At 39.2% G+C, this 15,911-nt stretch overlaps 1 protein-coding gene across 3 annotated transcripts in view; it reads right to left on the bottom strand.

The window, feature by feature from the left end:
* Nucleotides 1-15,911, bottom strand: part of ARSB (arylsulfatase B) — a 163,613-nt gene that overhangs the window by 135,058 nt on the left and 12,644 nt on the right. For all 3 annotated transcript variants that reach the window (XM_039247455.1, XM_039247456.1, XM_039247457.1), the window contains exons 2-4: nt 13,374-13,560; nt 8,338-8,528; nt 1,468-1,675 (exon numbers count right to left, since the gene is read on the bottom strand). In XM_039247455.1, coding sequence (XP_039103386.1) covers nt 1,468-1,675; nt 8,338-8,528; nt 13,374-13,560 — 586 coding nt within the window. The remainder of the gene's footprint in view (nt 1-1,467; nt 1,676-8,337; nt 8,529-13,373; nt 13,561-15,911) is intronic.

Below are 15,911 nucleotides of genomic sequence, written 5' to 3'. Positions count from 1 at the left end.
AAAAGAAAACTAAAAAAAAAAAAAAAAAACAAAAAACTAAAAAACTGCGAGTCGAATACCCAGATTAATTCCTCAATATGTCACCCTGCCTGCCTCACACAGTCACTTTACGGTGAAAATCACCAGAAGACAAGTCCTGTCCTCACCGTTGGAGTTTTACGATCAAATCTTTAGGTTTTAGCCAAGCATTACCAGGGATTTGAGAAAGCCTCTTTCGTAAAAGGCAGCCCAAAAAACATACAAATGACCTTAAAAGGAAGAGGGGTACTGTTGAGAGCATAAACAAACTTAAAAATATATGTACGGGTTCCCATATATACACACATATAAGTATACGTATATATATACACATACCTACATACACACTCACACCTACATAAAATTAATAGTTAAAAGCACAGGCTTTGGTGAAGGAAATTATTACATACAAAGTAAAAACAGAACTGTATAAAACAGTAATTATCAGAAGATAAGAAAGTGTTCTTGATAATTAAAAAATATGGTGGCTGCAATGAATTTAATAGAAAAGGTCACAAAATAACGATAAGGAAATTTCCCAAATAGTAGAAGAAAAATAAAGAAAATAGCAGAGAAAAAAAAAAACAAAATTAGAGTATTGATCCAATATTCAAATAACAGGAGTTTTATAAAGAGAGAATAAGAGGAAGCTAGGAAGGAGGGCCAAAAAATTCTGAAATAAATAATATAAGAAAAGTTCCCATAACAAAAGCACCTTCACTTTCAGATACAAAGTGCTCTCTGAGTACCCAGTATGATAAAAAAGCAAGATCTGTAACCCCAGCACAGTGAAGGGAGGTTTTAGAAAATTATGTCTAATGAGAGGGAGGAAAAATTGCATAAATAACAGATGAGACAGCAGAAAGGCATTGCCATAATGAAAAATATGTTCAAAAACTTTCTTCCTTCTTCGTTTCTGTTTTTTTTACAATCAACATTTATGAATTTTACTGTCAGAAAACAAGCTTAATACAAAAAAAAATCTATACTTGGAGACTCTAGCCTAGATGTAAATGGCTTCATTTCTACTCTGTCTTCCGAATGTCACAATTTGTCTCTACACTGATCCCGAAGTGCTCTGTCAGCAGAAGTCCTATTCACAGAGGATGCCTGGACCAGAGAGACTGCCTGAGAACCAGCCACTCCAGGAATCCAGTACCCAGCTGCCCTGCGTATGTATGAGTGAAGTCCATTCATACTTACTCGGGTGGTAAGGGCTTGTTTTCAAGCATTCTGCCAGAATATTTTGACATCTGAAGGAAGAGGGGGAAGGTCCATAATTCTTTCCTTAGACCTATTTTTCTATCCATTATTAACATGTCTCCATTCTTGCAGTTAACATTTATTTTAATAAGGTACTGCTAAATGCTCCAATTTGTCTTCATTCCATTTATCGGATATCATGTCCCAGGCTTTGCCAAGAGATGATTTTCCTATTGACAGACATACCTGTGGAGAAGATGAACACCGTGTTGTTCCAGAGTCCGTGGCTTTTTAAGGCTGCCGTGACATTTCCCACTGCTTCATCCATAAGAGACACCATCCCTGCATAGTAATGCCTATTCTTATCGTGGATAAAGTCGTAGGGTTTCAGGTATTCCTCGGGGACCTGAAGGGGCTCGTGGACAGACTGAAGAGCAAGGTAGAGAAATAGAGGCTGGAAAGAAAGTTTGTGCAAATTAGCTAAGAGAGCATGAAAACATTAAATATAGAGACAGAAGTCCAGACTTATCAGTTAATAAAAGTAATATCAAGGCAACCCACAGAAGGGCTTGAAAATATTTATAAATCATACATCTGATAAGGGACTTGCACCCAGAGTATACCAAGGACTCTTACAACTCAATAATAAAAGACAATTAACCTAATTAGAAGAGGCGGTAAGACTCTGAATGGACATTTCTTCAAAGAGGGTATGTAAATGGCCAATAACCACCTGAAAAGATACTCAGAAGATGCCAGGAGCTATAGGGAGCTGGGAGGAAGAGGATGGGGAGTGATTACTAATAGGTATGAGGTTTCTTTTTCTTTTCTTTCTTTTAGGTTTCATTACTAATAGGTATGAGGTATGAGTGATTACTAATAGGTATGAGGCATTCCATCTTTTTGGAATAATGAAAATGTTTTAGATTGTGGTGGTATTTGCACATCTCTGTGAATTTACTATTGAATTGTATACTTTAATTGGGTGAATTTTATGGTATGTGAAATATTAACATCAATAAAGATATTAAAAATGCAACAAAAGACATGACAAAAAATTAAAACTAAAAACTTGAGTTCTAAAATGACCTAGAAGACTCTGATCTAAACAAATAATAAAAATACCAATAATAACAACTATATATGAAATGTTGTCTATGTGCTAGACATTATGATACTGATTTACATATGCCGTCTCATGTAATACTCAAATCCAGCCTATGTTACACCCACTTCACAGATAAGTTAACTGAAGCTCAGAACGGTTATATGATTTGTCCACATTCATATTAATCGCAGAGCAATTTCCTATTAGAAGCTCCACTATTATGGTGTGGAGATGAACCAATAGATGTGTTAGCTTTTTGCTTTAGCCAGTAAACAAGTTCCCATCTTTTAAGAGACTGTTCAGGATTTTTCATAGGAAAAAACAAGTGAACACCACGCCTGGCTAGTCTTTGATCTAAGACCAAACATATGGCCAATTTAATTCCTGGAGACTAAGGAATGTGATACATTGATTCTAGTTTACCTTTTACACCAATTTATAGCATTTGATATTAGTGGTATTTCAGGTCAGCTTCTCCTTTTTTAATAAGCCTCTTTTTTTTGTGCTCCTACAGAATTCCTTAATGAGCTGAAAACCCTCAAAGAGACAACCACTTTTCAACCCAAGGATAATAATACAATTCTGTTAAAGTATTTGAGGCATTTAAATCTCACAAATGAATGAGGAAAAGTTAGAAAGCAGACTGGAAGGCATGCTCATATTTCATCCTTCATTCTTGTCAATAAATTTTTTAAAATTCTATATTATACAACTTACTGGATAGTGTAAGGAATATACACATATGGAACTCAAAAAGACACCAAAAAAATTATTTTTAGTTCAGATCTTTGGAACTTAGAAACACTTTTTCCCCAAAACCGAAATGTTAAAAATAGCTGTTTAATACCAAAGTCACGGCTTTAAAACCTATTTAATGAAGGAAGTGAGGTTATGAAAGGATATCTACAATAATGTACAACCTATTTGTACATTACTTCCATGGGAAGACATTCCAAACTGCAACTCCAAAGGCCAATACTCAAATCTTTGACACTGCATCCACTCCCCCTCAATACACACACTTTCGGCTCCAGCCAAGCACACACCAAGACTTCTGAGTTCCCCCAGGCCACAGTGAAGGGAAGCCCAGCACATGCCCTGCCCGGGTGGTGAGGAAGGAGCGTAGGGTGGGACGTCTAGAGGGGAACATGTGTGCAGGGACATTGGGGACCAGACAGTGCAATATGAGGGTCTGCTGTTGGAGCAGCCGTCTGGGTCTTTAGCACGAGATCAAACCAACCCCAGCCATCAGCCACGGTCTGGATGGGGGCAGGATTAAAAATTGGAAGACTACAACAATTTGCAGCCCACATACAGTTTTTAGAATCAGGAAAGTTCACATAAAACACTGTGGTTTTCTTTAAAAAAATTCTTGGAAAATCATAACTCCAACAACTCCACGTCCATGCTCCATATGGTAACAAATGGCTGGAGCATGAGATAGAGGCCTCACTCCCGAGGGCTCTCCAATTTCTACAGCTTCCCCGCTGTTCTGAGTGGCTTCACTTATTCAGGTTAGCAGCCTGGCCCCTGTAAACGCCCGAGTGTGTGACCCTGGTCTGGATTCTCTGGGCAGGGCTGGAGACATGAGGGAAGGAGCTCGCTGCTCAAGGAGAACATCTCGCAGCCAGGTCATTAGCAGCAACATGGCAATCCACACGGGGAAGGAAAGGGGACAGGGGCAGGTTACCCCCAGCAGCAAGTGATCTCTAGGGTTGACAGCCAGGGAGCATGGTGGGGAAGAGTTCTTAGAATACATCATGGGGAAAAAATAATGATTCTTGGACCATCATTAGTCTTATAAACATTCAGTATGGAAATCATTCTACTCCCATTCTACTCAAAGCAAAACATTACCTGGAAATCTTTCCCACAATGATTCCTTGAGGGGCTAAAGACATGACCATCACCTTTGAGGGGTCAAAGTTACAAACTGGCAGCAATTGCCCCATTTTTCCAGTGTCAGGCTTCTGTTAGTTCAAACAGAGGGAGCATAGCTAAGAAGAGGGAGTGAAAACATCCTCTGAGGCCTGAGGCCTGTGACCGTCACAGGCGACGCAAAGACCTCGCACAACCTGCCAACCACATCCTAATCACTTACAAGTGAAGATAAAAGTGTTCCTCAAACGAAGTCAGTTCTCTTTTCTTCCCATTTCACCAGCAGTCATCCAGGGCCGCACGGTGTATGGGCAGACAGACACAGACACCAACATGCCTCTGGCTCACCAGGAGGAGGCAGGATGGTGTACAGGGACACTCCTTTAATAAGGTGAGGCCCAATGCAACACAACTGAGAGTATTCCCAGCCAATATTGTAAACATTCAAAAAAAGTTTCAGCACTCACAAGGTGAACTTTATCCATGAAACAACTCATTACCCCAAAAGGCTAGGTGCGTAACATTTCAATACTATTTTTAAATGAAAAAAATTTTTCATAGAGTACTGTTCTGTGTACTACACAGTAGCCTAACGGGGAAGAAAAAAAGTTAACTAGGACTCTAGGGTTCTCCAAACACAATCAGGACCCTGCCTGCAGCCACTTGTTCCAAGACCCCCGTCAGGGAACAGACATAGCCAGTTTCCCCACACCTGCCGATGCAGGCTGGGCTCACTGTTAGCCTAAAGCCAGCAGCTGCCATCCTGAGGATGGCCTCAGTCTTACTGTGCTGTCTACTGCCTTGAGTTCTCACCATGCCTGGGCCTTTGGAGACCTGCGGGTCTATTCTGACCGTACAGGTATGGTGATTCAAAGCACTGTAGTCCTGGAGCTGATTTTTGATCTCCAGGGATCTCCAGGTTAATAATGGACTGACCCTGATCTCTCCTTTGCTCTTTCTTGGGTCCAGACCTCTTCTCAGAACAAGCCAGTTACAGCTGCCACCTTTACATCAACCCTAACTATAACCCTTTCAGGCTTCTTAGGAATATAAAACGTAATCCTAGATGTGAATCATGAGCAAATGGTTAAGTATCACATAAAAGGATGACATTATTACCTAAAGTTATTACCATATTGATAAGATACTAAGGGATCTTTTCACTTTCTTATTATGCCATACAGTTCCTAAGACAGATACTCCAAATATCCTCACCATGCTAAGAAACCTGGTTTCAGTGAAGAAGAAAGCCTTACTTTCATTTCTTTAGATTTCCCTAATTTAAAGTATAAATTAAAAAATATATGATGCATTTTTAAATTGTTATTCTATTGTTGACTTTCAAATTAAGCCAACTCTTTACAACTCGTGTCATGGAAAAGTGTCTACCACTAGAAATTCACATTTGCTTGAAGAAGCTTCGAATAGGTTAGGTTTATGAGAAAACTTTTTTTTATTCTGCAAAGTGTAAGGCTATTGAGGAGGGCTAGTTTTGACATGTTACTTTTACACCGTAGTGTTAGTACGAAGGGAATTACCCTGTAGAAAAAAAGACATTCCTTCCCAACACATGCACAGTGGTTATTAGCAGGCTCTCCTCGAACCCAGCACCAACTGTGTTTCTGTGGCAAAACAGCTCCATATGCCCTTTTCCCCTCAAGTGCTCTTTAAAATAGGCACATTTTTAAGATGGCTTGTGGATACTGCATGTGCATTTCTTTAATGATTTCCACCTCAGGACAAGTTGCCTGTGTTGCAGTCTCCGTAGAACACCTAAGAAATTGGCGCAGAATCAATTCAACATTGGGATAAAATAAGGAAAAGTGCAGCTCCTGCAACTATGTGATGTGTCATTTTACTGAGAATTGAAAATGTAATCATCCATACTTGCTGTCTTAAACATTCTGGGGCTGTCACTCGGTATTGATGCTTTCATTCATTTATGTCTATGCTTGAAACTTGACCTGGAGGATGTTGGGAATGCTGGACACTGCTTCAGAATATTTCAGACACTGTAGGAAAATGACCATGTTCTCATCTGGTCATTTCCATAATGCTACCTCTGAGCAGCACTATATTAATAACACAAGTTTGGATGGCTTGCAAGCTTTCCACACCACACCAGATAAGGCAGCCCGCCCACGAAGAACTATTTTACCCAGCTGCTTCCTCTTATCTGCTTAATGTTAGGGGCACTGTGAGAGAATACTCTATTGTTGCCTAATGGGAACTAATTTTTGCTGTAGGCATATTATAGTGGTTGCATGATTAAGGTAGTGTTACATTGTAAGCCTGTAAAAGGCAGCTGGTTTGAGCTTGCCCCTCTGTGTTTGAAGGGAATCAATTATTGTGACGGCACATTGGAATCACTGGTGGGAGGTGGGAGCAGAGGGGTTAATTAAAGACCGATGATACCCCCCATCACACCCAATAAATTGCAATATTCGTTATCGGTGTTTATTACAAGCTTTCCAGATGAGCCCAATACACTGTCAAGACTGGAATGCTCAAGCTGAATCATACAGTGGTTAATATTCTCTGGTCTTGGATATTAGCTGTGAAGTAGGGAAGCTTGTTGAATGCATGAGCTCTGGAGTCAGTGTGGGTTTCAATGCTGATTCTGACTCTCAGTAGCTCTGTGACCTTGAACAAGTCAACTTGTTTGCTTGTCTATAAAACAGTGCCTACCTCAAAAGACAGGATAAGAACAATAATTCCCTTAAGACTTTATCTTATTCTTTGGGTTTTTAGTGCCATCTATAAAGCACCAAGCATACAGAGGAAAACTGAGAACCTAAGCCAATTACCTAGCAGTTATCTTTCCACCTCTCTGAACATTGGTTCAGATCTAGATTTAAAACCCGCATATGTCCATATATTTGAGCAAATGTTCTGATCTTCCATGTTCCACAGCTAGCACGGCCACTCCAAGGTGGTCAGCATGTAAGAGTGATAAAAAGCCCAAGTAGGGCAAAACTGAAGAGAGATACCAGGGAGAACCCCCAATGCTGAGTCAGAATAGGCAGAGGTATAGCCAGGAAGAAACGATGCCAAAAAGGGAATCAGTGTTCAGGTACCACATCCAAACAGGCATACAAACTGAAATCCAAATTGTGATCTCCCTGAAGACATTCAGTAATTGCCCAAGAGGCAAACTGCAGAAAATTGGAAACACCAGATAACACTGCACATTCTGGAATTTGCTATTTCAGGGTCTTATTGAAGGACTAATTTCATCAGTGTTAATATAGTTAGTTCTTAATGAAGCCACATTTAATCTGACAACACAAATATGTGACCTAATTTTAAAGGTATATTCGGAGAATTTAGCTTATGAAGTTAACTCTAGGTTAACAAAAAAGTTTGTTTTTAAGGCAATTCTGACTCTCTTCTGTTTTTACCTTTAGATAAAAGATTCTAGTACGTGACATACACAGTGGCTTCAGTGTAGTAAATGTAAAAAACAGGCTCATCAGTATACCATGTTTAGGGAATGAAAGACTTAATGTTGTTAAGGCATTCATTCTCGTGAAGTTGGTCTACAGATTCAATAAAATCCAAATCCTCGCAGGAACTTTTTGGTAGAAATAGAGCAGCTCATTCTAAAATTAACATGGGGATGCAAAATATCTAGAATATCCAAAATACAAAGTTAAAAGGACTTGCCCTGAACCTAAAGTTTGTTGATCTCATAACAGGAAATTTGCCATAATTTAGCCTCGTCTTGTATACAAGGCTATTGTTTAAAAAAAGTCAATGTACTAACTGTTTATAGCACATGCACATAACACACCAAAAGAATAAAACTGTATTTCTACTAAAACACTGCAGACACAGTATTCTTCAAACTGTAATCTGCAGACCACTTGGCATCAGAATTATCCTTGATGAGTTTCTTTAAAATGCCGATACATAGATTTTCCACAGACCTAAAGAATGAATCTCTTAGAGATGGGTTCTAGGAATTTCTATTTTTATCAAGCTTTCCCAGGTGGATTCCAATATACTCCAAAATTTGGAAACTCCTCTAGAATGGATTTTTTTCCTAAATAAGCAGCATTATCCTATATTCACCTAAAGAGATGCTGTCTTAAACACAATTTTGATATCCACATAGAAGCAAGACTTACCTTCTCAGGTGGATGGCTAGTTATGAGGTCTGTAGCTCTTTTGGTAAATATGTTTGTTGAATACATATTTTTATATCCTGTTGCAACTTCTTCACCATCTCGAAAATCAAGAGCACATCGTGTGACATTCAGAGCCTCAATTAATGTGCAGCGCTCATGGGAATAGTAATCTTCACTACCTAAGAGATATCCTACAGCAAGAATGGGAGATGAAAGTAGTCAGCATAGCATAAAACTTGTTAAACAAACTAATGTTTCAGCATTTAATTGCCTAGTGCAATTGATTACCCATGACAAGGCTAATCAAATGACAAGGCTAATCAGAGCACCACTTCTTAACATCTCTATATTTGCTAGCAGGAGGCATTAAAATGTTATTACAAAAATTCAAATCCATTCTTCAGGCAACTCTTCAGAACATAAGGCTGTGTATTATAACTCTCAAATTCAGCAAAGGTGACAAAATCTTAATCTTTTAAAGCTATCTAATGGCAAAAATGGCATACAGTTAATGTGATTTCTTACAAGTTTATACTATGAAGTAATCACATAAATGAACACAGGATTCAAATAATGTTGATATTGACCTTGGGAGACTGGCTTCAAGGTTATTTATAGAAGCGGCTCTAGGAGGAATCATCTTCGGTCAGATGCTGACACCCACTGGTGAAAGATATAAACCTTTCCAAACAGGAGCTCTAGATCTAATTTAACAGAGCCAAAAGATCAAGCTAATGTGGGGCACTGAAAGTAGATTTTCCTACCTATGGAGATCTCAGTTTTGCCCCAAACTTAAATGGTATCAACTGTCTATCTTACAATTTGGATTCAAACATGAAATAGGCTTTCTCAATGAATAGCTGTTTGTGCAGATGTTCTATATTTTCCTAAAATATTAAAATCATGCATCTTGTATGATTCCATTTATATGAAATGTCCAGAAAAGGTAAATCTATAGACACAAAGAGTTATATTAGCAGTTGCCTAGGGCTGGTCAGGGAAAATGGGGAGTGACTGCTAACAGGGATAGGGTTTTTTGGGGCGTGATGAAAATATTCTGCAATGGGATGGTGATGACAGTGGCACAACCCTGTGAATTTATTAAAAATCAATAAATTGTACACTTTAGTTGAGTGAATTACATAGTGTATGAAGTATACTTCAATAAAGCCACTAAAAAGAAATAAGCTCTGAACCACATCCTAACAAATTATGCTTATTAACCTTAAAATGAGGTTGATAAAACTGGTGTAGCTTTTCCCCCAATCCTGAACATTCTCTATAATCACAATCAAAAGCCTTACACAGTTTACATTAAAAACTGAATTTATTGTGAATTAACTTCCTCCTTTTCCATGTTGCAATAAATTCAAAGTCCTGAATAATACCTTTGAATAATACCTTCAGTCTTAAGAATACCTTTTAAACAGTAATCTGTCCCCTGATGTATGTAAGAGAAAGGGAAATCCAATGTGTTTGTTAATTAATAGATAGTAGAGTTAGAACTGTATCCACAAATGTGATTTTATCCTTTCTATGGATTAGTAAAGAAGTCAGGAAACTGGGATTCTATTTGGGATTTTTAATAACCCCTGGGTATGAGCTTGAGGAGATCACTTCAGGTTATTTCTCGGTAAACGTTAACTGTTCTATTACTTGGGAGAATATAGCATAGCATTTATTTGATTACAAGATGTATGAACTGTAAATATTAAAAAGATATTACAAATAGGAGGATTCTAGGAATAGAACTATTTATTTACATACTTGGCCAGACTGATACCAAACAATCATGTGACAATCATATACAGCTTTTCTCACAACAGTGATTCACAAATATGAACTCATATGCTGAGCCTAAAGAAGATGGTATTCTATGCTTTTTTGCAAAAAATCAGAAAATACTTTTTTATATATTCTTATTTTTGAGAGAGAAAAGAGAATGTGAGCAGGAGAGAGGTAGAGAGAGAAGGAGACAGCGAATCCCATGCAGGCTCCACGCTGTCAGCACAGAACTCAACATGGGGCTTGAACCCACAAACTATGTAATCGTGACCTTAGCCAAAAATCAAGAGTCAGACACTTAACCAACTTAGCCACTCAGGTGCCCCAGAAAATACATTTTGAACAACTAACTCTCTGGCTTTTTTATTAAACAGGTTTTTTTAAATGAAGTTTTTTCAGTGTTTCTTTTTCTTTTTAATGTTTTATTTACTTCTGAGAGAGACAGACAGACAGAGAGAGAGAGAGAGAGAGAGAGAGAGCATGAGCAGGGGAGGGTCAGAGAAAGAGGGAAACACAGAATCTGAAGCAGCCTCCAGGCTCTGAGCTGGCTGTCAGCACAGAGCCTGATGCGAGGCCCAAACCCACAAACCATGAGATCTTGACCTGAGCTGAAGTCGGATGCTTAACCGACTGAGCCACCCAGGCTCCCTAAACAGTTTTATTGAGACATGATTCACATACCATCAAAGTGACCCATATAAAGTTTACAATTCAATGGGTTTTAAGGTATCCAGAGTTGTGCAACCAGCCCCACAATCATCTGACTGCTTTTTAACAAAACATCTAAGTCATAACAGTGATAACATCTGCGTGGTCATTAAACCTGCCTATCTACAAGTCTATATGAATGTGGGGCTTGAATTCAATTTTTAAATATATGACTTGGCTTTTAGTAAAAAAAAAAAAAAAAACAATCAAAATACCTATAATCCTTCCTGTTGCCAGTGTATAGGTATTAACCCAGTGTTCACCAAAGGCCTGAATAAAAATTGTCCAAGGATATGCAGTCTGTTTTTTCCTCTAGAATTTCCAAAATGACAGAGGTCTTACACCCAAGTCTGACTGTAACTGTTATTTGAGGATGCTGAGGATCTATCCAGGTTCATCAGGAAAGAATGCCATGAGTATTTAGCAACGTCCAGAGAACCTGATGGGAGCAGGGAACATACGGTCTCATGCCTGATGTCCTGCATCTCAACTTTAACCCCAGATCCAACCCGGCACAACAGAGCCATGTGCTTCGACTGCATTGTTTGGGCTCCATATAATCACTGAAGTGCACTTTGGCACTCTGGCCCTACCTTGAATAAAAAGACATGTTTACAGAAACATGTACAAGAAAACCACCACTCTATTACAAAAATGCTGCTTTTGAGGATGTTGTCCACCTTACTTTTTCCCAAAGGAGAAATTTCTCAAGTCTAAGAGCCAGAAAATGCTTTACTCTTCCTGAACATCTGGCTTCCATTTATCTTATAAATAATGTGACTCTTATAGCCATTTCTTTTTTTTTTTTTTTTTTGGACATAAGAAATCTCAAGTTGCAGAGTTCACGGTCAAGTCCACCTACAGCCAGTAAGTTTTTTTTGTGAGTTGTTGCCATGCTGCGATTCCACCTTTTTCTATTCAATCTCATTTTTATTTTATTTTATTTTGTTTTGTTTTATTTTACTTTATTTATGTTATTTATTTTATTTTTAAACGTATTTGAGAGAGAGAGAGAACATGAGGAGGGGAGAGAGGCCAAAGTCGAGAGGGAGAATCCCAAGCAGGCTCCACCACGATCTACATGGAGCCCAGCACTGGGCTCGATCCCACAATGGTGATATCATGACCTAAGCCGAAACCAAGAGTCGAAGGCTCAACCTACTGAGGCTCCCAAGCACTGCCATTCTATTTATTTTTAAACTTTTTATGTTCAGGGTATGTTCCTTTTTTGGATGTGATAGGTTGTAAATAAACGAAGAGACAAATGAGAGAAGTAGGTAGCTAAACAGCCAGACAGCATGAGGTGAAAAGAACTTATCAGAAAGATAAATAGCCACTGGTAAGATAAATAGGCTGTAAATTAAGCCTGTTAATTAAGTTTATAAGAGGTTAAAAAAAAAAAGGGTAAGTTTTAAAACTAACTTTAGGTTTCACATTTTTATACGGCTATCCAGTATAAAATACCTCTGATTTGTTATTATCCTTCCTATTACCATTTGTTATTTACTTTTTTATTTTATTTTATTTTATTTTATTTTATTTTATTTTATTTTTATTTCTAGGAGAGAGAGAAAGAGAGAGACAGCGTGAGCAGGGGAGGGTCAGAGAGAGAGGGAGTCACAGACTGAAACAGGCTCCAGGCTCTGAGCTGGCAGTCAGCACAGAGCCTGACGCGGGGCTCGAACCCACGAATTGCGAGATCATGACCTAAGCGAAAGTCGGACGCTTAACCGACTAAGCCACCCAGGTGCCCCATGTTATTTACTTTTTTAAATGGTCTTCCCCAATCTAGTGATTTCAAAAACAGACCTCACAGAAGGGGGGAAGGATACCAATGGAGTCTTCTCCACAATCTCTGGAAAAAAAAGTCTTTGGGACAGCCCACGGAGAGAAAAACTATAGTGTGTGAGACTTTGTGAAGAAAATATTCTTATATTAGGTTTTGCCTGGAATTTTTTTATTTTTTAATTTGTAATAATTTTTAATGTTTATTCAGTTTTGAGAGAGAGAGAGAGACAGAGTGTGAGCAGGGGAGGGACAGAGAGGAGACAGAGTATGAGTGGGGGGAAGGGCAGAGAGCGAGGGAGACACAGAATCTGAAGCAGGCTCCAGGCTCTACGCAGTCAGCATTGAGCCTGATGCGGGGCTCGAACTCACACACCATGAGATCATGATGTGAGCTGAAGTCAGATGTTTAACTGAGCCACCCAAGTGCCCCTGGAATTTTTTTAAAAAGGACGTGTATTCCCTTTTGGTAAAAAGGTCTCTAGAGTACAGTGGTCTCAGATGTGAAAGTAGAAAACACTTCCCCAAAGTGGCATTTAATACTCTGGCAAGGTAAGTGCCTCCCTGTGCACTGCTGCCCACCGCGGGCTGAGCAGAGAGCCAGGATTCTGGAGGTGGCATAAGAAAGTTGCCCCACGGCAATGCTGAATGATTCATTCTGTGTTCAAGTTTCCAGTTATGTGATTACAGTCAGGTGTGTTTTATGAGATGGCTGCAGCTAGTCTAGGTTGTAAAAGAAACATGTGCATTCCCATTACCAAAGTAAGTATCAAATCCGCGGCGGGTTGGAAGGCATTCTTTCCGGTACATTCCCAGGTGCCATTTTCCGACCATATGAGTAGTGTAGCCTGCTTCTTTTAGGAGCTGGGGCAGGAGTTTTTCATCCAGAGGGATGCAGCTGGGCTGACAGGGCCAGATTATTTGGTGTTGTAAACCTGTGTGGATCTTAAAGAGATAAACACGAAATTATAGATTGATGATGTCGAAACATTCTGAACAGGCAGATAAAGTGATTGGCGAATGTACTGGACATATCTGTAGACCCGAAAGTTTAACTTAATTCCTGTACCAGCTCAAGGATATTTCTGAATGGTTCTTTATTCACTTATTCAAATAAGGTAGTGAACATAAACAGGATTGGAAAAAATGAGTAAAAGCTCTCTAACAAACATTAGATACTTCAGCAAATATTTATCAAGGAATTATGTTAGAAGCTAATAACCTAAGATTTTGCGTCCTACCTCAAAAACAGTAACCATAATATGATGTGTGAATCTATCAAGGAAAAAGTGTTCCAATTTTTGTGCACATGAGAAATTGGTGTTTGGTTTAGAAGGAGCATCTCTGATCTTTTGAGATTAGGTGGGTTTTTTTAAAGGATTATTCAAAATATAATGAAAGTAATGATTTGCAAGTCTTATTCTACTTTATGGAAGCCATAATTTCAAAAGTCAGGGACCACTTTTTTTTAAGACAAAAAAAAGCAGCTTGGGATGCCTGGGTGGTTCAGTCGGTTAAGAATCTGACTTCAGCTCAGGTCATGATCTTATAGTTTGTGAGGTCGAGTCTGACATCAGGCTCTGTACTGACAGCTCAGAGCCTGAAGCCTGCTTCAGATTCTCTGTCTTGCTCTCTCTGCCCCTTTGCTGCTCACACTCTGTTCCTCTGTCTCAAAAATAAAAAACATTAAAAAAATTAAAGAAAGAAAAAAAAGCAGCTATCTGACCCATTAAGTTGGGAGCAGGTCACACAAGTATGCCCAGGGTACAAGGACCACACAATAATCAGCTTTTGAGAAATGATCACGTGTTGAGTCTTGGTGTGACAATAAAATAGAATACTCACAACTATATGAAAAGGCTCTTAAAGTAACCCTTCCTTTTTCAACTTCCTGTGTGAGGCTAGATCTTCTTCCTGAACTTTTACCAAAACAATATATTGCAACAGATTGTAATAAGCTAGCTGTCTTCTATTAATAGAAGACAGGTACAAAAACACAAAACAATTATCACTCTTCTCGTGTAATTCTCCTACTTGGGATACTATAGTTATTTTTCATAAGTTATTTATGTTAACATATAATGGAATTATATTATACTGAAAAACGGCAGTAATATTTTTAAATATTATTAATTATTAATAGTCAATAAAAATATTTTTAAATTTCTATTTTAATTTCTGACATGGTGAATTCTGAAAGGTGTAAGCCGCATAAATATAAGCTCTTTGGGTTCTGTAATGATTTTTAAGCATTTTCAGAGGTCCTAAGACCAAAAAGGTTGAAACTGACCTATAATGTCTAACTAGTGGTCACTGCAATGAAAGAAATAAAGTAGGAGAGGGAGATGGTGACAGAGGTGATTCTTTAGGGAGGGTGGCAAAAGAACTCTGAGGAGGAGACATTTGAGCAGTAATCTGAATCAAGGGAGAGAGTGGCAGAGCCTTGGGAAAAGCTGAGGCAAGAATCATGCAGGCATAAGAAATAAAAAGTCCAAAGACTCTGAGCGCCCTAAACTTGCTAGATGAATCCGGAGGCCAGCATAGAAGCCAGCATGGCTTCCTACCTAGCTCCTGTGCTGATAGGTACCACTGCACCCGCTGCTGGGGCGTGACTGGAGTCCCTGGGGGCTCTGCGCTGCCCAGCCTCTCCCTTCCACCAGACCTCACACCTCTCCTCCCGCTCCTAGCTTAGCCAGGGAGGTACTTTCCTTTGTATGAAGCAGGGCTGGGTCCTCCCATGCAACTCTGCACTGGACACAAGCTTTCCCTAGGAAAGGCGGGGCAACTCCTGATTTCCCTAGCATAAACGGAGCTCTGGGGGCACAGAAGGGTAAGAGGGGCAGTTCTCAAACCAAGCCATTACTCTCTGGCCTCCATCAGCTGTCAGGTGGGTAGCAAGCGATTATTAATAAATGGTATATATGTGTTTGCAAATGATTTACTGGCTTTTATAATTAAAAAAAAATTTTTTTTACATTTACTTACTTTTGAGAGATAGAAACAGAGCAGGAGCAGGGAAGGGGCAGAGAGAGAGGGAGACACAGAATCTGAAGCAGGCTCCAGGCTCTGAGCTGTCAGCACAGAGCCCGACGCGGGGCTTGAAGTCCCAGACCACGAGATCATGACTTGAGCAGATGCTGGACACTTAACCCACGTGCCCTCTACTGGCTTTTATAAATGAAAGCAGAAGGCATACAGCTTAGGGAATTAAATGCCATCTCACCTCGATCACCAAGGACATATTAAGGATTCAGTTGCCACAGTAATAACTGTAAGCTTTGTTAACAATAACAATT

This window comes from Hyaena hyaena, unplaced genomic scaffold (genome assembly GCF_003009895.1).
Source record: "Hyaena hyaena isolate Hyena2069 unplaced genomic scaffold, ASM300989v1 scaffold_299, whole genome shotgun sequence".
NCBI lineage: Eukaryota > Metazoa > Chordata > Mammalia > Carnivora > Hyaenidae > Hyaena > Hyaena hyaena.
Note: the sequence above shows the minus strand (reverse complement) of the source record. Positions and strands in the feature narration are given on the sequence as shown.